This window comes from Apodemus sylvaticus, chromosome 2, assembly GCF_947179515.1.
Source record: "Apodemus sylvaticus chromosome 2, mApoSyl1.1, whole genome shotgun sequence".
In the NCBI taxonomy this organism is placed as follows: Eukaryota; Metazoa; Chordata; class Mammalia; order Rodentia; family Muridae; genus Apodemus; species Apodemus sylvaticus.
In genome coordinates, this window is record NC_067473.1 from 32,500,533 (window position 1) to 32,527,655 (window position 27,123).

A 27,123-nucleotide genomic window follows, 5' to 3' on the forward strand; every position below is an offset into this window, starting at 1 on the left:
CTGACTTGGCCTGGTCCTGCCTGGCTCATTCCTCTCTGGCTATTCCTTTTGCTTTGGCAAACCTTATAATAATATACGGCCTTAGCTTGTCTCCCACTTGCTTTACTTAAGTGAGGCCTGTGTATCTCATACACAGAGTGCTGGCCTTCTCCTAGGTAGCTTTCACCAATGATGCTACAGCTGGAGATGGGAGCAGTTGCTACTATCCGCTTCGCCTGCTGACTGTGAGCCCTGGTCCAGATAGATCTGGCTGTGCGTGCTGTGTAATGCTTGCTGCTGGAGCCCTGTGCGGTGCTGGGAACACAAGGATTGCTAATAAACACCTTCTGATGTGGACACGGCCAAGCCCTGTGGCCTGTGAAGCACATATGCACACACAAGTGGACACAAGGGGAGACAAGAGTGGGGAACAAAAGAGCAAGCTTGTTTTAGATTTTAAAGACTAGGTCTTATTGAGTCCAGGTGGACTAAGGCTATATATACATAGACATAGACATAGACATAGACATAGACATAGACATGTATGTACACATATACATATACATAGACATAGACATATACATATATGTATGAAATATATATATCTGAAAACGACCTTTAATTTCTATCCAACGCTCTTGCCTCCACCTCCCAAGCACAGATGGATTAGAGGCATGGACCACACTTCCCTGTTCTTTGTTTTGCTATTTTCTATTCTCTGTTGAAAGGCAGATTGAAAATAGAAGAGGAAGGAGTAAAGATGGAGTCTGCAGGTGTGGCTAATGGTTGTACAAAGAGGAAGGGAAGACCAGAAGTGAGGAATGGAGTCAAGAAGGAATGTGAAAGAAGAAAAGGCAGAGAACGGAGAAAAGGTCTGGGACTTGCTTCGCCCCTCTCCTTTCCTTGAAGGTTTCCCATAGCCTAGCTCAAGGCAGGGAAGATGGAAGTGTGTCCCTACGAGGGCCTTTCTGATCAGAGGGCTGGTGATTTCTGTTATCTACATAATATCTTTAGCCACCCATTTGGTGTAAACCACTTTTCCAACTATGTTAAGATGTTAACAGCTGGTGAAGGGATTCAGCACTGTTACACATTGGTTCTACCATAGTTTCCATTCTCGGTACCTTTACGGTGAAGAACCAACAGAAAACCTGGCACCAAGGGAGGAGCCAGAGACAGCAGAATGCTACAGGAGTGCCACCTCCCATGTGCAACCTCCCTCCTAAGGCAGGCTTCAGGTTACCTTGAAGGGGTTGGCGAGCCTTAATGTGGCCTAAGAAGTCATGTGGCAGGGTAAAATCTGAGCTCTCCTGTCTCCAAAAATGAGGAACACCCACCAGGAAATCAGCAATGACCACACCCGGGGTGTGATATCAACACTGTACCAAGACTACTCAGGCCAGTTCAGAAATGTTATCTCCTGGAAAGAAACAACTGTGTACCAGGTTCCACTTACTTGGTGAGGGCTAAAGTCACTCAGGATAGCATTTTTTTTAGCCATCTTGAAATATATTATGTACTGCTTAATGGGTGACATTATTAATAACTGGGACCACAGGAATTAATAGTCTTTTCTCAAGATAGAAAAGAAAGCCAAAAGGGAATTTGTAAAAATAAGAAAGAAAGAAAAGAAGGAAAAAGAAAAAGAAAAAGAAAAGAACAAATAAGTCGGGTGTTGTGCCTTGAAACGATGCCTGTGAAACAATTTAAAGGGAAATTAAAACTTACTCTTACAAGTAGAGGATTCTTTGTGCTGGTTCTCATCCTCCAAAGAAATTAACCTTAAAATAAAAAAGAACATTGACTTTACACCAGTCTGAAAATTTATGTTTATGGGACAGCTATATCTTCAGTGTGATATCTATTGCTTCACGGACAGCATCTCTCCCACACACAGACACAGGTTGGGAGTAGAGAGAGGGAGATGGAGTGAGGGGCATCATTTGTATGGCTTGTATTTTCTGAGGCAGCAATGACACTGCTTGTGCTCTATAGCATTCTATAGCATCTTCATATAGAGTATGGCTTTGCCATAAGGCACACACTGTAAACATCTTGATGGGCAGTTAGGGATAACTGCCGTACACTCACAATGTCACCACTGGGAAAAACCATAGAAAGGAACGGCTAGACAATGGTTAATCCTGATTCCTGGGGTTGAAAAAAAAAAAAGAGAGACACTAAACTACCCAGAAGGCAGAAGGCAGGGTCCCTCCCAAACCCAGAGGCACACTTGATCGTCGGAAACGCTCTTCCTGTGACCTCACTGGCAGACTCTCCACCACCCTGACACTCATTTATTTGGATCTTTCTTGCACCTTGGCTCCCTTTTATCTGCTGGTTCTGAACAAAAATCCTTCTAAAATTTCACTTTTCACTGTCATTTAAAATAGTGGCTGGTATACGTTTTAAGCTTTCGAAGAAGTACGAAGACACTTGAGAAATCTGAAATTGGTGAAAGTCAACACATCAAGAGACTATGTAGGTCCCTTCTGGTGCAGCTAATGCTTTATGCAGACTACATTAGCTTATATGGGAAAAGGAAGATTTTTGTGGGATTTTCTCTGGACATAGCTTCTAACGGGGTTCACTATAGTACCTTGCCCTTTCCAAGCCCCACTCCATCCTCCACACAGTGTGGACATGGTGGCTGAATGCTCAGATGGTCAGTGAGAGAAGGGGTACCACAGAGAGCCCCACATTGTGCCAGCACAGAGCAGGCAGTTATGAGATGCCCCTTACCAGGAGGCGATTGTGTGGCTCCAGATCACATCCTATGGTCTTTTCAACAGTGAAAACTTGTCTGTGTTCTGCACCAGAGAAAATTTCCAGGATTTTCTTTAAAACTCTGAAGAAGGCTAATGTTGGAAGCAAATATTTCTATGGGACTAAATACACATCCAACACATCTGAAACCTTCTTAGAACCACACTAAAAATGTCAGCCTGTCTAACCATAATGATGTCTATGTTGTGGAGGTGTGCAGCGGAGGAACAGAATGGGGGAGCGATGCTTCCTAGGTCAGACAGTTCAGAGTGACTGCTGTCCATCTCCATAGACATTGCCACATGTTCAAAGGTCCTTCTCCCCATGTGACATTAGGGATCATGTGCTGCAAACCAACCTTGGTCTTTCTAAAGAAGAGAAGGCTAAAAACAGAGGCAGGGGAGCTACCTCCCACTCTTTGGGCTATTCTCTGCTTCAGAGAAGAGAGAATAAAGGCAGAGCAGGGAAAGAAGAGAGTTACACTTTTAGACTTCACGCATGGAGAAGCAATTTCATAAGCCATAGCCTTCTAGAAGAGAAAAGGTGGTGGATTTCCCTGTCTAGGATATCTTGTGAGTGTTGATGACAACATGGGGGAGGGTCATAACCAGAAACCAGGGGACACTTGCCTTGTCCAGCCAGTTAACTTCTCACAAGGGAATAGCACAGTGAAGACATGGGTAACCCACTGCAGTCAGTGGCCTCACCGGGGCTTGGCATGAGGACTGTGCTGCCCTCACCTGTTGGAAGGAAATGTCTATCAAGAGGAAGGAGCGTAGGACTTACTGCCTCGGCTCCTGCGCCACAGCCTTCCGGTTCTCTCTCCGCGAGCTCTTCTTCCCTTCTTTCTCAACCAGTTTTTTCATGGGGTCTTGTAAGCTCTTGATCAGAAGCCACAGGTAGGGGAAAAAAAGAGAAAAAAAAGAAAAAGAAAAGAATGTTAAAGAGAAACCATCAGTGAAAATATTCACCTGCTGTCAGTGCCTATAACCACCCTCAGGGTCGGAGCTTTGAGGAGGCTGTCCCAGTCAAGTATGCAGGGAAAGGTTTCTATGGTCAAGCAACAGTGTTCTCAGACACATCCAAGGATTAAAGGTCGTAAGAGAGGGTTGATTTGCCACTGGATTTATGTTTCCCCCTTTGTAAGCTATCCAGAAAGGCCTTTTGGTTCCTGTTAACTTCACTTTCCAACTTCAGCATGCAGCTAAGATAAACTTCAGTTCTTCCTGAAGTCCACACTCTGACATAGTATATAAGCTGCCACAGAAGTTAAGACCAAAGCATTTTATTTTTAATTTTTTTGCTATTTTGTAATTTAAAAAACATCTTTAAAAACAGCAGATAACAACAAATGTATGTGTATTTGTGTGTATGTGCATGTATATATATATATACACACACATTTTTCATATATATCAAAGATATGAAGATATATATGAAGAAAGCTACAGTGTATATATACTGTATATATATATATATATATATATATATATATATATATACAGTATATATGTATAAAATAGCATCTTAACACTGACAGTTTAACTCCTATGGAAGGGCAGAGCAGGTATCTCTAAGTCTGTTTAGATTAAAAACAACAGGCACGAGTCCTCTTTTTGGCCCATCATTTGCAAGAGTTACTATTTTAAAGGTTTGTTAAATATTTAAGTTTTTTTTTGTTGTTGTTATAAAGAAGCAACTCCTTAAAAACTGCAGACCAGTAGCAGAGACCTAGAAAGAGAAAGCAAATGTTTCTTTAACAATGAATAACGACTTATACAAAAAGATTTCTATTTTGGTCCCTAATTACAATACAAACTTACGAGAACACAAAAGGACTATCTCAAGTTATTTAGCCTTCTCAGAGCTACCAAAGTCCAGGCAGGTTCTCATCCTCTGGGCCTCCCTGCCTTTCTACCCTGGCTCTTGTGTTCTTTTCTCCACGGTGACACACAGAGGGAGGCAGGCAGGCGTCAGGGCCAATGCGGATTGATTAGTGATGGCTGACTGGAGGCCTGGGTGAAGATGCTCGCTCTAAGTCTGTGTCCAGGCCTTAAAGCAGAGCCGAGGCTGACTTTGGAGTCTGCCTCGGACACCAGATGGAAACCGGTGTCACACCCCCAACGGCCACCCTCATTTCGCTCCCGGTTCTGAGTAATTTTCCGAAAATACCAATGTCATCATGTTGCCCTTGTTCTCAAGACTTTATAATCATTCCTTATTTCTTGCCATTCCTAATCTAACCCCCCCCCCCTCTCTGCTTGATCTTAAGTCGTCCCCACTGCCAGTCGACCTCCAGTTCTCTGCTGCTTCCCACTATCTGCAAAACATGAGCTCTCTATTGAGTCGGAGCCGCCTCCTTGGGGTCTCCGTGTGCTTTTTGTCCCGTCCTATCTTTGTTCTTCCTGGTGGCTCACCCTTAGAAATCCTGAGTCCTTTCAAAGCCCACATCAATTACTGCTACTTTCCACACAACTTCACTGGGCACTCCAGATTTAAGAATGCCCTTGTGACGCCAAGTCGCATTAACAGTCTGATCAGCATATGTCTTTTTAGAGATACTTTGTAGCAACACAATTCCTGTATAAAAAAAATAGATTAGAGTTGAAACTACAGAGTATTTTACATGTTGCAAACATTTAATACTAAATTAAGATATATGGATCCAACTGGCCAATATTCTAATGTAGGGTCATGGTTTTTTAATTTTGCTTTAAGAGTTTATTTATTTTGTATGTGGCGGGGGGGGGGGGGGGCATGGTACGTGTGTGTAGAGCAGAGGACAACTTGTAGAAACTGTTCTCCTTTTTCACCTCATGGGTTCCAGAGATCAAACTCAGCCTGTGAAGCTTGCCAACAAGTGCCTTTACCCATAAGCCATGAGGTCTCTTTATTGAGTCTGTGTCTTCTTGATTTAAGTTCTGAAGCTCTACACTGCATAAAGCCTGCATATACAGCATTGCCATTATTTTTAAGATTTATTTATTTTATTTTATGTATATGAGTACACTGTAGCTCTCTTTAGACACACTAGAAAAAGGTATCAGGTCCATGACAGATGGTTGTGAGCCACCATGTGCTTGCTAGAAACTGAACTCAGGACCTCTGGAAGAGCAGTCAATGCTCTTTTTTCACTGAGCCATCTCTTCAGCCCTTTTAAAGATTTATTTATTTTTATTTATTTGCTCTTATTTATTGCCATTATTTAATGACTCCCTGTCTCTGGACGTTAAATTGGTACTTTCAGTTAAAACAATATTTTTGGAGTGTCTCCCATGTGTAAGATGTTGTTTGGGATATTTTGGATGTCAGTCAAAAGAAAAATTATCAGCAAGTGAGATGCCTGGGCAGACCATTTAAACAGGGAGACAAGACGATCAGATCATTATTTCAGTGAATGGGATGTCCTCTCGTAGAGATGACACTTCAACTGACAGTAAATGACAAGAAGAAACCAGCCACGTTTAGCTCAATGAGAGAGAAGCTTGAATACGAAGACCCAAAGGTAAGAATAGGTCAGCCTGTGTGGAGAAGTCACTGGGGCCATGCTGTAACTGGCAAGAATGGAAGTCTTAGGAGACCCTGATAATGTCTCCCAGGGAGAGCATTCGTTGTTGGCATTGGCCATTTTGCCTCCTTTCTGCTGTCTCTCTGTGCATGACAACTACACACAGCACATGATTACTGTGTGCTGCAGCCCAGACTGTGAGGGGAAAATGCTACAACAGACAGGGTAGAGCAAATGAGACAGTGGATCCAGATTGTGTTCTAGACAGTTTTGTTGTACGTACAAAAGAAAAAGAAAAAATCCAGTAAAAGTAGTGTGAGCATGTGTGAGTGTGTGTTGTGCCCCATGTGAGTGCGTTTGTATGCATTAGAGTTGGGTAACCGTAAGTGGGAGTTCATCAGATGTCAAGGACAAATTCTTTTCCATACATTTGCCAATCACAGCCATCTCTCTCTCTGTGTCTCTCAGCAGCTGCATTCTCCATAGAATGGTTCAGTTCTGATCAGACTGAAGGCTGGAGTATTTTCAGCCAGTGCTCCCAGGACTCACTTTCAGATCCGTGACACTTGTCCAGGCCTCCTGGTTCGCTCAATTATCTCCTCATTGTGTTTCCTTTTTTGTCAATCAACATTGGGCAGGCCATGGACACGTCTGCTTCAGTGGACTGCGTCGAGCTGCCACAGCTCCTGTCTAAACCCCCAAGATGCCCTTGACAGTTCCACGGTTATCATCAGTCCTGTCTCCAGCCCACCTCCCCTCCTGACCACACTGGAGCAGCCCTCAGACAATCCCTTTGTAATGTAAACCACTCCTTGCCTCTTTTCAAACCCTTCCCCTGTTGGGCCATTAGCAGGGACTCAATTGCTGGCTCCCTGTCACCACAGTCACACTTAAGACACTATTGTGCATTCCCAACAGAAAGGCTGCAGTTCCAATTGCTACTTTAATTTACTATTAATAATTCCTGCGACAATGCTCTTCCCGTCCTACATTACCATTGTCCCTATGATAATTTGGCTTTTGAGGCCTGGCAAGTGCTAAAATTCGGACTTGTTGGTTAAAAAAAAATTTGTAATGCTCACCATTAACAATTATATCTATTTAGCTGAGAAATGTAAAGGGTCAGGGGGAAACTATGAAAAGGCATATAACTCCATAAGGAAAATTAATGTAAATACATCAGATTATTTATTCACTTTGAGAATTTTGAATGAAGGAAAACAGTGTATTCACACACATATCAGCTCACCTGAAATACAACCCACAAGATTCAAATGTTCTAAAGTCGTAAGTCAAAGATGTCTAATACACACAGGCATCAGAGCAGTCGATATTTGAACATTGATAATGGGCTTGCTAACATAAGACTTGGAGACCAAATGAAGCAAAAATCAAAAAGGTGAAAAAGCAGAACCACAAAAGCAGCTTGTTTCTGAGGAAAGATGGCACTTGCTGAGGGGAGCCTCTAACGGGAAGTTTGAAAGCTTGTGTCCTAATCCCACCTGAAATTTAGTTTATTGTCTGGCTGTCTGAAGCATGCCATGACAGTTGGGGATGCTAAGGGTTAGTCCCACAACCCAGTTTAAAAAACACTCGACCCTAATAGCTCCTGCAGAAGTGACAGCATTTTCTGAATGACATGAATCCATGTTCCGGCAAAATGAATAAGAAAGGTCCGAGGGCTACATGTGAAGAAGACAGCTATCAGACAGAACCACTCCCAACCGCTGGCCTACGGAAGCCGCGTTTGAATCTATGGCCAGAAAAGAAAACTCTAAAACATTTGCTTCTAAACCTCATCCCAGTCAGGCCTTCCCTCAAACTGTCTGTGGACATCACTGTCTCGGCAGTGCACAGCATCACTCCGCTGACTGACTGAAAGCGCCTTTGTGGATGAAAGGGTGTCTGCAGACTAAGTGACCTGTTCCCGGTCGGGCTGCAGCAACAGGCTAATAGTTTCCATCAATGCACAAATGGCTTCAGGAAGCACACGCACACTATAGAAGATCGGTGTGACAAAGAAAATATGCAGACCCAGCTTGCAAAAAAAAAAAAAAAAAAAAAAAGCCGTCTTAAAAAGGAAACAGCTTAATATAATAAAGGGAATTACTACTTCCTGTATTAGGAAAATAAAAGCAGCAGCAACATTCATCTGAAAGAAAGCAAAACTATTCAACAAAACAAATTCCTCAGACAAAGGGCCAGCAGCCAGTTCTAAGAACCCAGACTGAGGCCCACCTTACTTACACAACCGGGTAACATTTCCTGCCGCCCTTAATTAGACACTTCATTCTCTTATGCTACTTTCCATTAATTACACTGTACACATACGAAGGTGCCAAACAGTTGTCAGGAAAAGGAAACAAAAGCACTTAAAATAGTTTTGCCTGGTCAAAAGATGCTGCATTCAGCTGGGTGTGTGTGTATGTTTGTGTTTATGTAATTAGTACCACATGAGAAATAAAGAGCAGAGGACATGATGTATACCAGCCACGCAATTCACAGACATTTAGAACACATGTCCTCCTCTTCCCCACCACACACGTCCCCCACCACGTACAAATGACACCATGTTAATCTAGTGCTAGAGACAATTTTGAACTGAACTGTAGAACAACAGACCAAAGTAAAACTGCAGGGGAAAAAAAATCACTATAAGACATATAATTTTATGCTTTAATTAGAACGGGGACTTGTTGGTGGGAAGGCATCACGAATGCTGGGAAGGGGGGTCCTTGGATTTATATCAAGCAGTGATTTGACGTGACAGTGGTTCTCATCATTCTCAGGCCTCAGTTTACCCACCAGAACTTGGAGAACACTACAGACCATATTCTTGTCAGGACCCCGAAAGGGTCTAGAGTAGTGTTTCTTAACCTGTGGGTCTTGATCCCTCTGGGGAGGTCAATGGACCCTTTCAACAGGGGTCACCAAAGACAGTTGAAAAATGCAGACATTTTTACTTACAATCCACAACATTTATGAAGTACATAAATTCATGAATTAGCCTACTCACAACAGTTATGAAGTAGCACTGCAAATAATTGTATGTTGTTGGGGGTATCACAACACGAGGAACTGTCCTGAAGGAAGATTGTGAACCACAGGTCTAAAGATGGGGGGAGGGGCTGATGCCTTCAGTCCTGTGTTCTACGCTCCAAGTTCACACTCTCCGGCTTCGAGTAGCCTCAGAAACATTGCTTGTCTCCTGCCGTGGAGGTGGAGGCTTGAAGAGAGGGAGTAACCTGCTTCAGGCCATTCAGCCACAGACAAACAGAAGCTATCTGTGAATCTGTCTTTAAAGTTGCCCAATTTAAGGAAAAGTCTTGAACAACCACGTCAAGGACATTTCCTCAATGTCCCCTTTAATGAGAAGGGTTGAGGGTACAGAGGGGACTCCACTCCACTTTCTTAAAGAGGATTCCCATGTTCCCAGATATTTGAGGGGCTGCCACACAAATTACTGTTTTCACCCACAAGAGAAAACTTCAAAGTAGGATTGTTAATTGGAAGCTATGGCTGTGCTTTTTAAAGGTGGCGTTTCTGCTCTTTCCTGCCCACCTGCTTCACAGCCAGAAGTGCCCGTGGGAAGCCGTTCATAGCAGGGTGGTAAACGCCTGAACTTTGCAGTTCCCAGATCCCGTGCACATGCACAGAGCCTTGGGCAAATTACTAGCTGTCTCTGGGCTCCAGTTTCATTTGAAACATGGGAATAAACTTGAACATACTCCAGGGCTCTGAAGATAATTTGAGGGTTAAACAAAATACAGACATCTTCTACATGTTAATGCCGGACCTAAAAGTGTTATCAATTGCAATCCCATCCCTGGTACTTTTAACACACACACACACACACACACACCGTATAAAAATGTTCCTAGACATTATTTCATAGCAAGTATCTGGCACAGAAAAACTATACAGTAGGTTCCCCCCCCCCTGTCCAGCAAAGCGAGGTTCAGGAGAAGGATCGGGGGCAGGAGAAGACCCAGGCTATTGTGAGGAGAGCTTGAGTGACCAGCTGCCAGGGAGAAATAATGCCAATCACCATACTGCTGAGACAGTAAATGACAGACAAAACCCTGGCTTGCCCAGCTTGGATTTCAGTGGTGGTCCTGGTTAGCTCCTCCCTAGTGATGGAGATATCGCTCCAAACCTGTTCTTTCCAAGGATCTTGCCTGGAATAGTTTGGTGGAGGGGGGAAAGAAAGAGAGAAAAAGAAAAAAAAAGGAAGAAAGAAAGAAAAAAAACTGAGGAAAAAGCTTTGCTAAGTACCCTGAGAGCAAAACTTGAAAGTCTAAAAGGATATCCTGGCTGCTCGCCACGAGTAATTGCCTTGTTGGGACTGTTAACTAAAATAGCATTGCAGAGATATTTACCCAATTTTCATAAAAACTATTATGGCATTATTTTCAAAGCAAGTAACTACAGAGCCATGTGGCCTGTCGGTAAATGCTCAGATGATTAGCTGAGAAATGTGAAGGTGGGTGGAAGGAGGCTGCTAGGCATATGAATTTGAGAAAAACAAAAATTCTGAAGAGATGTTTTGGTCTTTCGAAAGCTAGGAGTGTTTTGGTCTCCAGAAAGATGTTCCATGCCCAGTGCCGGGACCCACACCCCACCGAGAAGGAAGGAGCACTACGGCTGTTCTAGCAGTTATTTTTGAACATGCTCGGAGTTGGGTTTTTAAGTTCAGGTCCCTTAGAGGTGAGTCTTGGCCCAAGGTCAAGAGTAAGCAGCAAAGCCAGTTTGTACTGGTTAGAGCCAGCCTGGCTGAAGACATGGCACACTCTCATGCCTTCCTGTCTCTTCTGTCCCTGGTGGGAATTACTTGAGAGCAGACCAAGGCCTGTGGGGTTGAAAGACAGGTTTGGAAATGGAACTGCCAGATGTCCAGTGGAAACCAGGGAGGGAGTGGGCTATGTGAGTGGGCTAGGTTGAGGCCTGCTAAGATTTCCCATTGACACCGTTGCCTGTGAGACTGGTTGCGAAACTCAAGTCTGGGATGAAGACGGTAATAACTGAAAACTGGGCTGCTAGCCCTAGCAATGCTCTTCTGATGTGCTGTCCATGGCTGACTTCTGGATCCACTGTCGTATTCTTAGTAAGTACATAGTCTAGTGTTGCTGGAGGCTTTAGCTATAACTTCTACTCTGACCCTCCATCACAAACACTACTGTTATGATCCTCCCTGACAGCATCATTATCACCTGGACTTCCTTCTCCATCATCTCTCCCATCAGTTAAACAACAGGAACCCTGCCTCCATTTTAATCACCAATACCCACACCAACCACCACCACCAGCAGCAGCAGCAGCAGCAGCAATTCCTACACTACCGTGTTAGTCAATAACACCAATATGGTCTTCCATTCACAGCCTCTTCTACCACCTCACCTGTACCTCCACCACCATCATCAGCAGTATCAATTCTTCTGCTATCATTGCTTCCCTCATGCCACCATTGGCACGGTTGGGCATCAGCATGGCTGGGCATGGGCATGGCTGGTCTGGCTGCCCGTGCTTTTATGTATTTTACTTTATCATACAATCCGAGAATGTGAAGAGCAAAGTGGAAAAATTCTGCTGTTCCTTCCAAAACCACTGAAATGAAGTATGTCGTGGGCCTAGACTCTGTAACTGACAATCTCTGTTAAACCCAAGCACTCGATGGCTTCAAAAAAACAAAAACCACCTTCCAGCAGCACTCTGGAGTGTGAAAGTGTGAGGAAAAAGAATTTCATGTCAACTCGGACAGGACAGCCTAGTGAAACATTGGCTCAGAGAAAAGTTAAAAAACAAATGTGGCAGCTGGGTGTGGTGGCACACACCTGTAATCCCAGCACTTGGGAGGCAGAGGCAGAGGCAGGTGGATTTCTGAGTTCGAGGCCAGCCTGGTCTACAGAGTGAGTTCCAGGACAGCTAGGGCTACACAGAGAAACCCTGTCTCGAAAAACAAGCAAACAACAAACAAACAAACAAACAAAAAACAAAACAAAACAAAAAAATGTGGCAGGATCATATATACCTACAATCTAATACTTGGGAGGCCGAAGCAGAAGGATTGTGAGTTTAAAGTCAGCGTAATTTAAGATGGGCTGGAGAAATCACTCAGTTGTAACAAGCACTGACTGCTCTTCTGAAGGTTCTGAGTTCAAATCCCAGCAACCACATGGTGGTAGACAACCATCTGTTATGAGATATGACTCCTTCTTCTGGTTCGTCTGAAGACAGCTATAGCGTACTTACATGTAACAAATAAATCTTAAAAAAAAAAGAATCTATCTCAAAGAACTGAACAGCAATTCAGACAGCCCTGTAATGCAAACATGGGGAGGGGGGCATGCTGGCCCTCAATTAGTTTTCAGAAGTATGTGTCCCTGTTGTAAAGGGCCCAGGCCCCACCCTCAGTTGTAAAAGGTCTAGTCCTTACCCTAATATCCCCATAAAAATGCCCAACTCCACCCACTGCCAGAACGCGGGGTAGAGGAGAAATGTCGATTGATGCAAATGGAATTGCAGATGATCCAGGGAAAAGCCACTTGACTCCTCTGTGGCTGCCGCCTGCCCTGGATCCAAGGAGAAACGCATAAGTGATACCCTGGACAGATGAGGTGAACAACCACATCTAAGGGCTGGCAACTTAAGACAGGCACTTCTCTCCTAAAGACACAGATTTTCATTTAGTTTCTTTAAAATGCTTTAAGCTCCAAGTCCAAATTGCTCCCCCCAAAAAAGGGACAACGCTTTCCAGATCCAGCAAGTAACATTATTCTCAGCTTGTCCCCGGACATGGTAATTCCTGCTATGTGAAGGACGTTCCCAGATTTGAGATAAATATACCATTAATACACGGATGATAGATAATTCATATAAAATATGCATGTTCACTAACATTTTAATGAATCAGTAAGTGGTCGTGTTTGAAGAAGTAAGGGAAAACTCACCGTTTACTGGCAACCACTTACAATGCTTCTGTTTTAAGTTGGAGGCAGTAGAATGATCAGTTTTACATTTTTTGTAAGATTACATTTGAAAGCTAAATTTTCCATAATGTTGAATGCTAAAATGTATCCTTAAATTGAAACGATTCCATGCCCTCCCCAAGGAAGAATCAATATAATCACATCAGGCCTGGACCAAAACAGGGTTAGCTGTTCCACGAATCATTTCCATTAAATAGTCAAAGTCATCACTTGAATATTTTGAAAGATGTATGATGTATGAGGTAGAGATTCATTTTTATAACGAACTTATTTGACAAAAGACCTATTTTATATTTCTTAGGTAAAGCTTCATTAGAAGTTCCAGGGGCCTGAGGTACAGCCTCATACTTTTGCTATAAGAGAATCTTCCCATCAAACAGGGCTCGCCGAGTGTTTAGCACATTAATTATCATCCTTCATCAAGCATAAAACTAATAGACAGGAAATACAGCTGCAACGGCACAATTACCAACACACTCAGAATACACCCTGAAGCAAAGAAAACAAATGACCCGCTTTTCATTAGCAGAGCTTGGCAATCCGCTCCAAGACAATGTTTTCTTTCCAGTTAGAATCCCAAAAGGCATCTTAAGGGGGCATTTGCTTACACCAACCTGGAGGACAAATTAATCGTGAAAACATTTATTTAAATTCTGAAATATCCATTATCAAAAGAGAAGGCCCTTCTAAAATTAGAGGTTTGAAAATTTGTTGGGTGACATAAGAATTTGTATAGCTACAGGCCACGTGTTTTAAAAGGCAATTAGCACGAGAGTTCTAGATATTCAAACAGTATCATCATACTTAAACAGGGCACATAGGGAACTAATGGGTTTCATCTTCATGTTTCCTGGCATACAATCTGATACATGAGTGCATCTATCTATAAAAACATAATGATCTGTGTATAACAGGATCCTATTATGTCCAACGGGAGTCCACATAATTATCTATCAGCTTGAATTTCTAATATGTCATCCCTGAAACACTAGACCAGCATCGTCCAGGAGGCTAATAAAAACAAAAACAGCTTATTTGATGGGTTGGTGGACACTTATTCTTAATTTGACTATAACACCATCATACTTTAATAGATGTATTTATCCTACAAGATTATACTACAAATAAGTGATACATTACTATTTAAACTATAACCTATGGGAGGGTGAAGGATATAAAAGGTAATAGTGAGCTGCCTGTCCAAAATATTTGTAATTATGTCCTAAATCACAACTGTCAAACTTTCACTAAATTCTTGTTTAGTGGCAGCGTTACTGTTGGAAACAGCTGCAACCTTTTCTGCAGGGTGAACAGCATGGCACGTATCTTGGAGTCATAGTTTCCTCAGCCCTAGAGGACAGGGATACACTCATGTTCTTTCATGCCTGTAGCATTTTAACATCATTAATATGCAATAAACTCAAACATGAGCCTTCTTATATTTGAGGAAGAAGACATTTCATTTGACTTCCTGGCCAATTTATTTTTGACAAGACAGGTAACCTTCGGTTGCAAATTAAATCCCGTGGGCAGATTAGCAATAAAGTATTTTTCTAACATGCACAAGGTCCTAGGCTCAGTCCTTAATACTAGGAAAATGGAAATGAAAGACCAACGCTAACAACAGAACAGTTAGGATAGTCAAGAAGTGCCCCATGAAAGAGAAGGTTGATCTGCTCCGGCCAGGGTAAGAACTTTGGGTAGCATGAGCTGTAATTTTTTTAAATTTATTTTTTATTTATATGACTACACTGCAGCTGTCTTCAGATACACCAGAAGAAGGCATTTGGTCCAATTATAGATGGCTGTGAGTCACCATGTGGTTGCTGGGAATTGAACTCAGGACTTCCGGAAGAGCAGCCAGTGCTCTTAAGCGCTGAGCCATCTCTCCAGCCCCACGAGCTGTAATGTTAACTCATCCTCCTTGTTTGGGAGGGATACTTCCTAAGTTGCTGAAAACATCAGTAAATCACAGAGAAGAAATGCAGCTTTTCCAATAGTAACGCTGCCAGTGTGACAAGGGCTGCTTGCTGACTGTGCAGACATTTGGCTGGACGACAGACATACAGGAGGTGCAAGAAATTAAAAAGCCTCCCTCCTAGTAAGTTTATATAGTCGACAGAGGGAAATGGTGGATGTCCAGGGTGCATTCACCACACAGTATGTCAGTGAACACCAACACCTGAGCAAGGTGGGGACTGCGAGGACCAATTCTATGGCCAGGTATCCTTCTTTAAAAGGCACACCCCACAACAAGGTACCCATTGTTCTCTTCAATCATTCTTAAAGTCCTTCTGGAATGGCACTTTCTTATCTTGATGTGCATTCATCTCTGGTAGCCATCAGGGCAGACAAGTTCCAAATCAACTTCAATACTGAGAATCAGATACTACACACAAACCCCCACTTTGAGTCAAGGATCCTTGAGTTTAATGTAGCTCTTTCCATTAGAAAATGTTACTATTGTCCTCTGGAAAATTCCAATCTTATGTTGGAGGTGTCTTCAGAATAAAATAATAAATATATATATATATATATATATATATATATATATATATATATATTAGAAATAAGGGAGGAAAGAAACAAATCTTCTCAGATCTGTATAATCAAAATTAATAATTAAAAATAGGGATGTAACTCAGTGGTAGACTGTCTAGCATATTTAAAGGCCTGAATTCCATCCCAGATAATGGAAAAACTAAACTAAACTAAACAAAAAGTAATTAGTTACTTGTTCTTGAGTGATCTTGTCTTCAACAATGTCAGATAAATATGGATTATCATGGTCTATAGTGAAAGGCGGTGTCAGAGACATAGTTCTCTCTGACAGGGGTCTGGGAGTCATGATACTGCCATGGATGGGTTGGGGTTAAATACAAACACAACTGGCTTTTCACAAGATTTCCTGGTGACTCTTTGGCTTCCATACCTTTAACGTTGTGAATTCATATGGTTGATAGCCTTTGAAGCTCTCATGGATGGCTGCCATGGTGTGAGAAGTTTTCTCCCAAAAGTGGAGCAGAGTGGTCTGTAAAGAAAGATGGCAAAGTCATCAATGTCTTGAATGACCACTTCTGACCCAGGTCCCCAGAGAAGTGACCTATAGCTCCCCAGGTCATCTCAACACTGACTTGGCCTCATCTCTGTACCCCCCTTTCTTCCCATGGTTCACTTAGACCTTGCCATATCATCCAACTAAACTTCCCCCAATGCTCAGGTTGCACCCACCACCTGGGCCCTCACCTTGCCATCTTTGCCCCATTCACTCCATTCTCCAAAACCCAGAGCTATTCATTCATCTCATTTCATAATGATTTGATTTCTCCAACATTTCATTGGCAATATTTTTTTGAGGGTGGTAGTGGTGGTGACACAGAGTCTCATGCTATGGTCCTGAATGACCTGGAACTTGTTTTGTACACCAGACTAGTCTAGATCCACCTCCGTCTGCCTCCTGAGTACTGGGATCAAAGGGCTTGCGTCATCATGGTCTCCTCATCGGCATTCTTAAAAGAATTTTTCTGTGTAGAACAGAACACCTTTTCTAGAGGTTTGGGAAATAGAGAATTTACTGCCTCCAGTTTTCTTCCTAAACTTCAAACTCAAGCTACAGTAATTTGCACCTTCCCAACAACTCCCAGCATCTGGTATTTCACACTCAGCTGGTGTCAACAGCACCAAGGATAGACACAGGGCTACCCTGAAGGACTACAGTATTAAGAGAGAGAAAACCAAGTGTCCTGAATAAGCATCACTTCCTGAGACATGTAGGGTATTGTGCTAAGAGGGTCTAGATCAGGATCTGGAAAGACACAGACAAAGGAACGCATTCAGGGCAGAAAGGACCCACAAAACAAATGCAGGGGAATAGAAAACTCCACCATGTATATGGCACATAGTTGTGACTGTACTGCTGATTAAACTGCAGGGCCTTAAACAGCAGAAACGAGAATGCATTCAGAGTCCATGACATACTTTCCCAGGGCATACTTTCCATTCAAACACAACATTCCCCACTGTCTAAGCCTCTGGCTCATCTTTGTTCATCAGGACAAATATCACTTTGTTACCTGGTATGTCGCTAGCATGTGAGATAAGAGGTTACATCTGCTTGCTCCAAGAAGATCCACCTTTTGACACACATCCATCTTCAACTTGTCAAAGTTTTTTTTCGCAAGACGCACTTGAGTCTGTACCTACAAAAGGGAAGGCGAATCTCTGAGACACTCAAACCTCCATGACATTAAAATTTGCAGGTGAGGAAAGACCAGTGAAGGGTTTGTCTGTCTTCTGTAAGAAAACATCATTAAATGTTCCAGATGAATGAGCAGATCTGACATCTATTCTTGCCTTCCAAAAGACTTAGACAAGAACTGTGATGCTTACACTTTTATAACAGACTTACTATATAAATTATATGCTTTGCAGAATGAGATTAATAACTCTGTCTCCTCCGAGCAATTACAAGCTGGTCACAATGGAGGCTGGAGACACACACATCCTGAAGAAGATGCTTTGTTCCAGGGTTTTCCAGTCTCTGGAGCGCAGTACCCACACAGTCCTCACTGATTTTTCCTAACATTAACATCTTGTGTAACATTTACTAAAATGGAGAAACTATCATTGACACAATCCTATTTACTGATTTCTATATTTTCTTGAGGTTTCTCTCTTTTTTTTTCTTTCGATTAATGTAATTCTACTGTTTCAGGAGCCAACTGAGGGTTTATATCAAAGAATTTTCCACTGCCTAAAACATTCCTACTGATAAATTTTCAATTTTTATTACTGAGTGATGAATAAAAGCAAAATTCCAGCCACCCGTGAACCACACTGTAATTCAGGGAAGGGATGATGGCCAGGAAAGTTCTGCACATGTTAACTCTATAGCTTATGTTGTAAGAGGGTAGAATTTTCAAATTTAGAGGGTTAGGGACGTAGCTGTGTCAGCAAAGTGCTCGAGTAGTACTAGCAGAGGCCCAGAATTCCATTCCCAGCACACCAGAAGTCATCTGTAGTGGCTCATTCCTGTGATTCCAGCAATCTGGAGATGCAGGCAGAAGGATCAGACGTTTCAGATCACCTATGGCTATACAGTGAAATTGGGGCCAGCCTCAGGTACATGAGATGCTGTCTAAATAAATATGCACACACACACACCATGCACACATATATATTTTTAAAAAGTGAAGTCAAAATTTCCCCTTCTTGTAATCCAAGGCGCCACTATATAATATTTTGGATGGGAAAAGTCAGACACTTAAAAAAAAAAAAGAATTTTATTGAGAGGGTTTTTTTTTTTAATGTATAAAAATCTATACACACTTAATGTGTTCTACTTGATAATTTCAAACATTGTTTTAAAACCCTCTTGCATCATAGAAACTAGGCAGGTGAGTATTACAAGTCAGGCTGAGGTATTATATGCTTTTTCATCATTATATCCCAGGCAGCGTAGAGCAGCTGGGTACAAGGCACATATTTGTTGATGGGATGCTTCCATACCATTTTAAAATGTCCAGAATTAAAGTCTTTAAAATAGCTTTGTAAGTAGTGATTTTGGAGACTGGCCAGATGGCTCAGTAGATAAGGACAGATGCTACCAAGCCTGATGACCTGAGTTCAATTCCTGGACCCTACATAGTAGAAGAGAACTGACTTAGGGTAGGGCTTCTCTGTCTGACTTAATAACCATGCTACTGTGCGCTCCTCCTTTAGGCACATTCTCCTACTGCCTGGAAAATCAAGAAGCTCAAAATTGGATTCTACATAGAAATACAAGCTTCACTATGGGATCGTAGGCAACTGGAAAAGGATGAGGTTTAACACACCGATAGAATTAATACCTACGAGAATAGAGGACATATAAGTTGTGTGTATAGCTCACACACATTTTCTAAGGATTCCTCTCAATTCCCTATCTACAGTGATGGAGAGACCAGTGGACAGTAGTTATTAGTGCCCCTCGGCCTGACCACACTATGAGCACAAACACCCTAGAGATGGATTATTCATCATTGCAGAATGAAGACTAAAATTCACCCCCTGGGAGCTCTAACTATAAGAAGTTTAAAGCAAGTGAAATATCATTAATGTTCTGCCTTCCTCTAAGAAGAGAAAGGAGATTGAAAAGAGACCAAGGGCTGCTGGGGGCCAGGAAAGAGGAAGAAATCCAGATGGATAGAAGTTTAGCAGTTGAGACTTTTGAGTTGATCACCAAGGGTCAGCATACTTGCCCAGAAGGGCCTTTTCAACCAGGGCTCAGAAAATTATCTGTCTTCAGCCTTTTCCTTCGAAAGGAGAAGGGGCTTTGGGATGTGAGCTTTTGTGCATGCACTTGTTCAATACAAGTTTATAGAGCACGTATGAATCCAGTACTGTTATGTATGGCAGAGTTATCTGTGAAGTACTAACACAGCTAATGCACAGTCACTAAATGCTTATGAAAGGGCACACGTTGTTATAAGCATGCTAAGCTTCTAAGGAATTGAGAGAAATTGGCAATTATATCACAATGAGAGGAGATTAAGAGTGAGAATACTGAGAACATAGACAAGGGATGATGAGATGCCGCTGGGGTAGGGTGTCACCGTAAAGTGATTGCATTATTTTATTACCCTGGGAGGTGGTATCATTGTAGTCCCAAGGATTGTCCTTCCTACACTCTCTTATACTTCGCCCTGTGACTTTGCATCTCCCCTATGTCTGAAATCGGGCTTGACCACGTGACTTGGTGTTGGCCAATGAGAGGCTAACAGATATAAGAAGACTGGAAACCTAAAAAAGGGACCGTCTGCCAGTATCCACCTTCTTTCTCTTTGTCTCCAATTAGGCAGCCTGAGGAGGGTGTGAGCCACAGTGACATGAGGAGACTTAAGGAGGAGAGTTCAGCCATTGTTAACAGAACCTGCCCTGCCTTGGGTCTGACTACCAAGCACTGTGTAAGAAGCTGCCACACTAGAAACACCCTGTTTAACAATAGACTGGTAAGCAATAAAAAGATGCTTATTGTTGTAAGCCCTTGAATGCTATGATGGTTTCATTTCATGGCCTGATTATAACAACAGATAATTGAGGTAAACAATCAAAAAACAGGCATTGAGGGCTTCTGGGAAGAGCCAATACCATCGCAAATCTAAGGTATGTAAAAGAATGCCTTACTTATATGAAAGTTCAGATTTTTCTAACAAGATGCAAATGAGATATTTTCCCCCCTTGGGTACACATTTTGATATTTTTTTTTCCTTTTCAGGCTCACTTACTCATAGGCACTCTAGGAAGTGAGAGATTGTGCCCTTTGCTCAGAACATTAAACCTTAGGAGTGCAAATAGTTTGAGACACTCCTTAGATGATTTTGTTGGGACTTTGAAGGGTAGTTTTAGAAATGGAGCAGAGGGTAGCAACCGTGACCCAGTGAGTTCTGCAAGGCCATATGCTTTGTGTGTCGACGATGATGCTGAAAACTCTTAACTCGCTGCTGAGCTCCCAAATGCCGTGTCCTCTCCATGCCAAACAAGGAGGAGGTTATACCAGTGGGCATTTGGAATCCAGAAAAAATTGTTTAATAGTTTGTGTCCCAAGTCTGCTCTCTCAAACACACTCAGTCTGGGCAAGGACAAAACTCGAAGGGACCCAGCAGAGTACAGACCACCACTGGCGGGGCAATTTCACATGCTTCCAGATGCACTTGAGTGAAAATGTTTTGATTATTATTCCTCTCGATCCCATATAAATTAAATTCAATTCCATAAACATCTCGAGGAGCCCTGCGGTTTTCAAGGCTCTTTAAAATGATTTTACTCAAATAAATGAGCCCTTTGCTTATTTCTTCATTTTGTTTCCGTAGCTCCCCCTTTCTCTTCTTTCCCAAACTTTAGGAAGTGATCGTGCACATTAGACCCTCTTTAGTCTAGGGTCTAGGCCACAGACACTCAATTTACCTGAGAAAGCAGCCACTTCTCCACCACCAAAACACAAGGCTTGGCTCTGTGTTCATGCCTCCTGCTGTGAAATTCGACCTCATAGCCCCGACTTGAACTAGCCAGGGTAAAGGCAAAGGGATTCTCCTTAGTTCACACTGGCCTTTCTACCCAGTGGGGGAAGGTCTCCTTATTACTCCACAACCAAGTAATTGGAGCACACCTTTGTTGTTTCCTAAGGGTTTGATTTCCTTTAAGCACAAAAGAAAAAAAAAACCACTCTGACTTTTAGATTCTTTTTTTTTCAGGTGGTAACTCTGACACACACACACACACACACACACACACTCACACACACAGACACACAATCCATCCATTCTTTGGCAGATATTTAAGAGCACCATATCTCTCAGGTGTTGGTAGTAATAGGTAAAAAGAGGGGAATTTTTTTTATTTTTGAGTGGGGATTTTTGTTTTTTAATTAGTGAATGCCTAAAGACAGATTAGGGGAGGGGTTTGGAAGAAAGTCCAAACCAACCTACAGAAATGACTTATCAACACATTTGACTTGGAGGGAGTCAACGGTTGTCAAGCTACTCTAAGGGCCCGAGCATGGCTATCTGGCAGAAGTAGTCTAGCTGTCAGAAGGGAGGGTGAAAGAACCTAAGAAAGAGGCAACAGGGCTTGTCCTAGAATCGCATCGGCCGAGAGTGGACTAGCATTGCTGTGCTGCTGAGAACGTGTAGAAAGGTGCTATGAGATAAAGCAAAAGGTCAGATCATATCCTGGAGGACAGACTTTTATTTTAGTTTTGACCTAGGCACAGTAGAACCTTGAGGGCTTTCAAACAAGGAGACAGGACTCTTTCTTTCAGCGTGGAAAGATCACTTGCTTGCAGTATGTAGACAGGCAGGAGGAGAGAGAGGTGAAGGTGGATATGGATAGATTCAAAGTAAAAGGAAAGATGGCGGTGCTTTTAGACAGTGTATTGATGTTCTGGATATAGAAGAGAATGTGCTGACCCAAGAGATATTCAGGAGACAAAGGAGGCCTTGAGGAGAGAGCACATGTGTGAAGAAACTGCAGCCTTCCAGATCCAGTCTGTGTCTATAGCTATTTTCTGAAGATGCCCCGCCTACAGCATCTGCATCTGCCATATCCTAGAGGCTTCATTTCAATGTTTGCTACCCCTTCACATCTTCACACAATGGCCACTCAGGGCATCCTTGCAGGGACTCTATCCCTGACACACATTGCCTGGCCTCAGCGGCTCTACACTATGCCTGCACTGTTCCATCCTTTATGCCTTTAAAGCCAGTGCCATATAAATAATGATTCTAAGTTCGGCAGTCAACTTGGGATGCATTCCTTTCCCTAGGTATTATCAGCACATGTGTGTGTATGTGTGTGTGTATGCATGACGGGGAACCTTGTCCTCAGAAGTCTCTTTCTCATTGTCCAGTACAGAAGGCCGGGTTTCTCTTTGGTAGTACTGATCTCTTCAGCAGTTATAGCTACCTTTCTCAGTGTTCACACTCCTGAGAAACTAAGTCTAACTACTCATCTTCCAAACAAATTAATCCATTGTCTTAAATTCAACTTCACACAGATTCTCAACCCAGGCAGAATGAATGCAAATATTTGCCCAAAATGTCATACAAAGGGTCCCCATCCCAATTCCTGATAGAGTTCCCGTTCCCCTCCAAACCCCTTTAAGGTGTGTGGTTCTATCACAGTCTTGTATTTTAAGCTCCTACCAGAACGGTCTATTAAGCTCTGTTTACTGAAGATGCAAACTCCTTTATTCTAGCTATAAAAACACTTCCAGGTCTAAGAACCACATAACATAGTCAGGTTAAACATAGCAAGGCCCCACTTCTCAGTTGCAATTTCTGTCTTAGTTTCTTTTCCTGTTGCTGTTATAAAATACTCAAACAAAAACCATTAAGAAAGAAAAAGTGTATTTCACTTCTAAATCAAGATACAGTCTATGGCAGACAGGTGCTTAAAGCAGCAGGTACTTGACACAGCTAGTAACAGCACATCCATACTCAGGAAACTAGATGAATAAATACTGGCGCTTAGTTTGCTTTCTCCATTTTATAAAATGGAGGATCTCAGTTCAATTAATGGTTCCACCCACAGCTAAAGACAGGTCTTCCCATATTAATTAACATAACTAAGATAACCCCTCACAGGCATGCCCACTGGCCCAACTCTCGGGTGCTTCTATATTCTGTCCAGCTGATGGTTCACATTGATCGTCATAGCATTTTAAACCCAGTTAAATCTATCATTCTATACCATGGCAACTGCAGAGGAACCAGATCCCTTTCTTAGGATTTTTGAACTTGAAACGAGAGAAAATTAGTCTCAATTTGTCTCTTAACAGCAAAAGCTCTAAAGGCAGAGAGTCTTGACATTTGAGGTTTTGGTTATGTGCAGAGACTTGGTCTGCAAAGAAAAACAGGAAAGGGAGGCAGCGAGGAGATGGCTTAGTAGGTGAGAATGTTTGCTTTGCAATCATGAGGACCTGAGTTTCAGTCCCCAATGCCCAAACAATAGCTATATGTACTTGTAACCCAGCAGTAGTGTGCATGGCGGGACAGTCAGGCTTACTCAGAGTTCAGTGACAGACGCTTAGATTCCAGGTAACGAGGTATGGGAAACAGAGGAAGACACCGATTCCATTGGCTTCTACATGCATGAACATAATGTCCACCCCTGCACACTCAAACACATTACTCTATATGCTCTACATATACAACTCTCAACACTACATGCATGAACACACACACACACACACACACACACACACAATTTTTTTAGAGACCAGAAGAAGACATGGGAAGCAGGGAGACGATAGGAAAGAGTTTTCTGATCAGCTCCCTCCTTTGCCTTAGTGAATTCAAGATGGCTTCTCTGTTACCTGGATGCAGTTGGCACTAATCACAGTTGCTTTCTGGAAATTCTCATGAGAGACTCCAATTAGATTCATGATAAAAGATCCCTTTTGATAATTTTTAAAGATTGTTTTATTATTATATGTAAGCACACTGTAGCTGTCTCCAGAAGAGGGTGTGAGATCTCATTACAGATGGTTGTGAGCCACCATGTAGTTGCTGGGATTTGAACTCAGGACCTTCAGAAGAGTAATCAGTGCTATTAAGCACTGAGCTATCTCTCCAGCCTTCTATTTTTGATTATTACAATCTGTTTGTTTTTTTTTTTGTTTTTTTTTTTTTTGGTAATGGGGAGGTAGTCACAGTTACTGTGACTTTAATTTGTGTTTCTCTGATGACTAATGATGCTGAACTTTTCATTTTTACATGTCTTATATAATTTTAGTAACGTGTATTCAGAGCTTTTGCCTAGTTTTAAAAATCGGGCCTGTCGTCTGATTAGTAAGTAATAATTCCTCCTATGTTCTGAATACGAATCATTATCAGATATAACTTTGGGAATAATTTCAAGACTGAAATTGCCTTTCATTTTCTTAATAGTGTCTTTTGAAAAGAAAAGGCTTCACTTTTGATGAAGTCAAATTTACCAAGTTTTCTTTTGTGGTTTGTGCTCTTTGCGCCTTAACAATTCCTTTCCTAGCTCAAGGCAACAGAAATTTTCCCTACCCTTTGTCTTCCAGAAATTTAATATTTCTTTAAAAACCATATTCATATTCATTGCCATTACAAGTTCATTTGTTATATATGGTATGAGACCAGGGTACAGGTCTATTTTGTATGTGGACAAACTAACTGTTAAGAGCATCTTTTATTTTTAGAAAGAGATCCAGGCATCCCCTGAACCTGGTATCTACAGCAAAGTCAGTAAGTTATATACATGCAGGTTCATGTCTGGGTTTTCTACTCCATCTCTTTTATTTATGATCATGAACACTCTTATAGCAACACCACACCACGGTGATTACTATTGTAAGTCTATTAAGTCTTACAGTTAGGATGTTTTGTTCTTCTGGGCTGTGTGTGCTGGAGACTGAATGTATAGCTTGACATGCTAGCCATATGCTCTACTGTTGAGGTACATGCCAGACCTGACTCTTTAAGTCTTTTCACAATTATTTTGGCGATTTCTGGGTCTTCTATACAAATCGTGTGGATTTCTACAGTAAATCTTTTGAGCAGATAAAGGTACTTGGTGTACAACTTTGTGATCCCAGGTCAGTCCTTGGAACCCACATAGAATGGACATCCTGAGTTTGACCTTGACCTCCACGCTTGTGCCATGACATGCAGGCCCACACAAACATCATGTTTCTACACACATTATTCCTTAATGGTTGAAGCCAGGGGTGGCAGCATAGTCCTATAATCCCAGCATTCCAGAGGGGAGGCAGATGGATCTCTGTAAATTTGAGGATAGCCTGGTCTATACAATGAGTTCCAGGCCAGCCAGGGATCCAGAGTGAGGGCAAAAGGGGGTAACAGATTCTACTGGGGGTGCAGAGGATGTTAGTCATTGTGTGAGTACTGGGCATTGTACCCAGGTCCTCTTTAGGAAGAGCAAGTTCTGCTAACCACTGAGCCACCTTTCTAGATCTTTAATTCTGTTTTGATGGTATTGCAATTTCTAAAACTTTCATGGACAATTATAACTAGAAACATAATTGATTTTTATAATGTTATCTTATTTCTTGTGATACTGTTAAACTCAACCACTAGTTTTAAAAGTTTATTAAGAGTCCTTTCAAATTGACTATAAACATCTCCACAGCACTCCTAGCTGTACAAAGTTGCTTGAAAGTAAAGACAAAGTTCATCCTTCGTATTTATGGCTATTATTTATTTTTTACTATTTTTGTAGGAGGAGTGAGTCAGCATGTTCTGAATAGTACCTGCAATGGCCCACACATGTGCAGAAGGTGCTTCCGCATTCACTAACCCACTGGAATCTGTCTGAAAACTGGAGACGAACAAAAAAAAATGAATAAATAAATAAACCAGAACATGTGACCATGGCAGCCAAATGGCTGGTGTCAGCTGCACAGGACAGGCAGTTATGAGCCAAGGGGACATGGGCAGAGGGTATAAAGGCACTCCTCATATTATAATAAACAGGTCTGCATCTGCTTCTCACCTGGCTCCCAGAGTCTGAGTCTTTGATTCTGTGCCTTCACTCCCTACCCCCAAGGCTTGTGGGGGGGCGAGGGCTATGGCAACGCGCATTTTCATATTGATATGGTAATGTTGAGTGGAACCTGAGAGGGGCAAGCATATGTCTCAGTCAGGAGATATAGAAGGAAGCAGTCTTTGGTAGCTAAGCTTGTTAGATGCAACTAACATTATTATTATCATACTGAGTATGCATTCTCTGTCCTTTGTTTGCTGGGGATATTTTGCCAGGAACAGACCTGGATTGTATCAAGTGATTTTCCTGTCTCTGTTGTACCAACTATTTGATTTGTTGCTTTTGGTCTCCTCAGAGAGCTGATTAAATTGATTGACTTTAAATTGACCTCACTCCTTAGAAACCACACTCAGTCAAGCTCTATATATTACTTTTATTTTAGATGCTGTTGGGATTTACTCATTGGTCATTCTTTTTATAGCTTTACTGAGAAATAATCCACATGCCATATAGGTCACCATTTAAAGTGTAAAATTCAGTGACTTTCACTATATTCCCAGAATTGAAATAAACGTCTCTCAGTCAATTGTAGAACATTTCTTTAAGCTGCCCCCAGAAACTCCATGCCCATTTCTCTTTCTTTCATTTTTTAAAAGACAAGGTTTCTTTGTGTAGCTCAGGCTGCCCTCCAACTTCTAATATTCCCTCATCGGCCTCTTGAGTGCTGAGACCTAAATATTTTAATAATCAATTTATCATCCATGTCTGTAAGACATATTTCTGTATGATGGTTCTTCAAATGGCCCTTTCTGGTTTTTGTGTTTATATTAATGGAAGCAGGAGAATCAGAAATTGTAGGCTAGCCTGTGACACAGC

General features: G+C 42.0%; 1 protein-coding gene across 3 annotated transcripts in view; it reads right to left on the bottom strand.

The window, feature by feature from the left end:
• The window catches only part of Ica1 (islet cell autoantigen 1), a 136,621-nt gene that overhangs the window by 22,838 nt on the left and 86,660 nt on the right, over positions 1 to 27,123 (bottom strand). For all 3 annotated transcript variants that reach the window (XM_052173242.1, XM_052173243.1, XM_052173241.1), the window contains exons 7-10: positions 17,313 to 17,438; positions 16,172 to 16,270; positions 3,532 to 3,626; positions 1,708 to 1,760 (exon numbers count right to left, since the gene is read on the bottom strand). In XM_052173242.1, the coding sequence (XP_052029202.1) occupies positions 1,708 to 1,760; positions 3,532 to 3,626; positions 16,172 to 16,270; positions 17,313 to 17,438 (373 nt within the window). The remainder of the gene's footprint in view (positions 1 to 1,707; positions 1,761 to 3,531; positions 3,627 to 16,171; positions 16,271 to 17,312; positions 17,439 to 27,123) is intronic.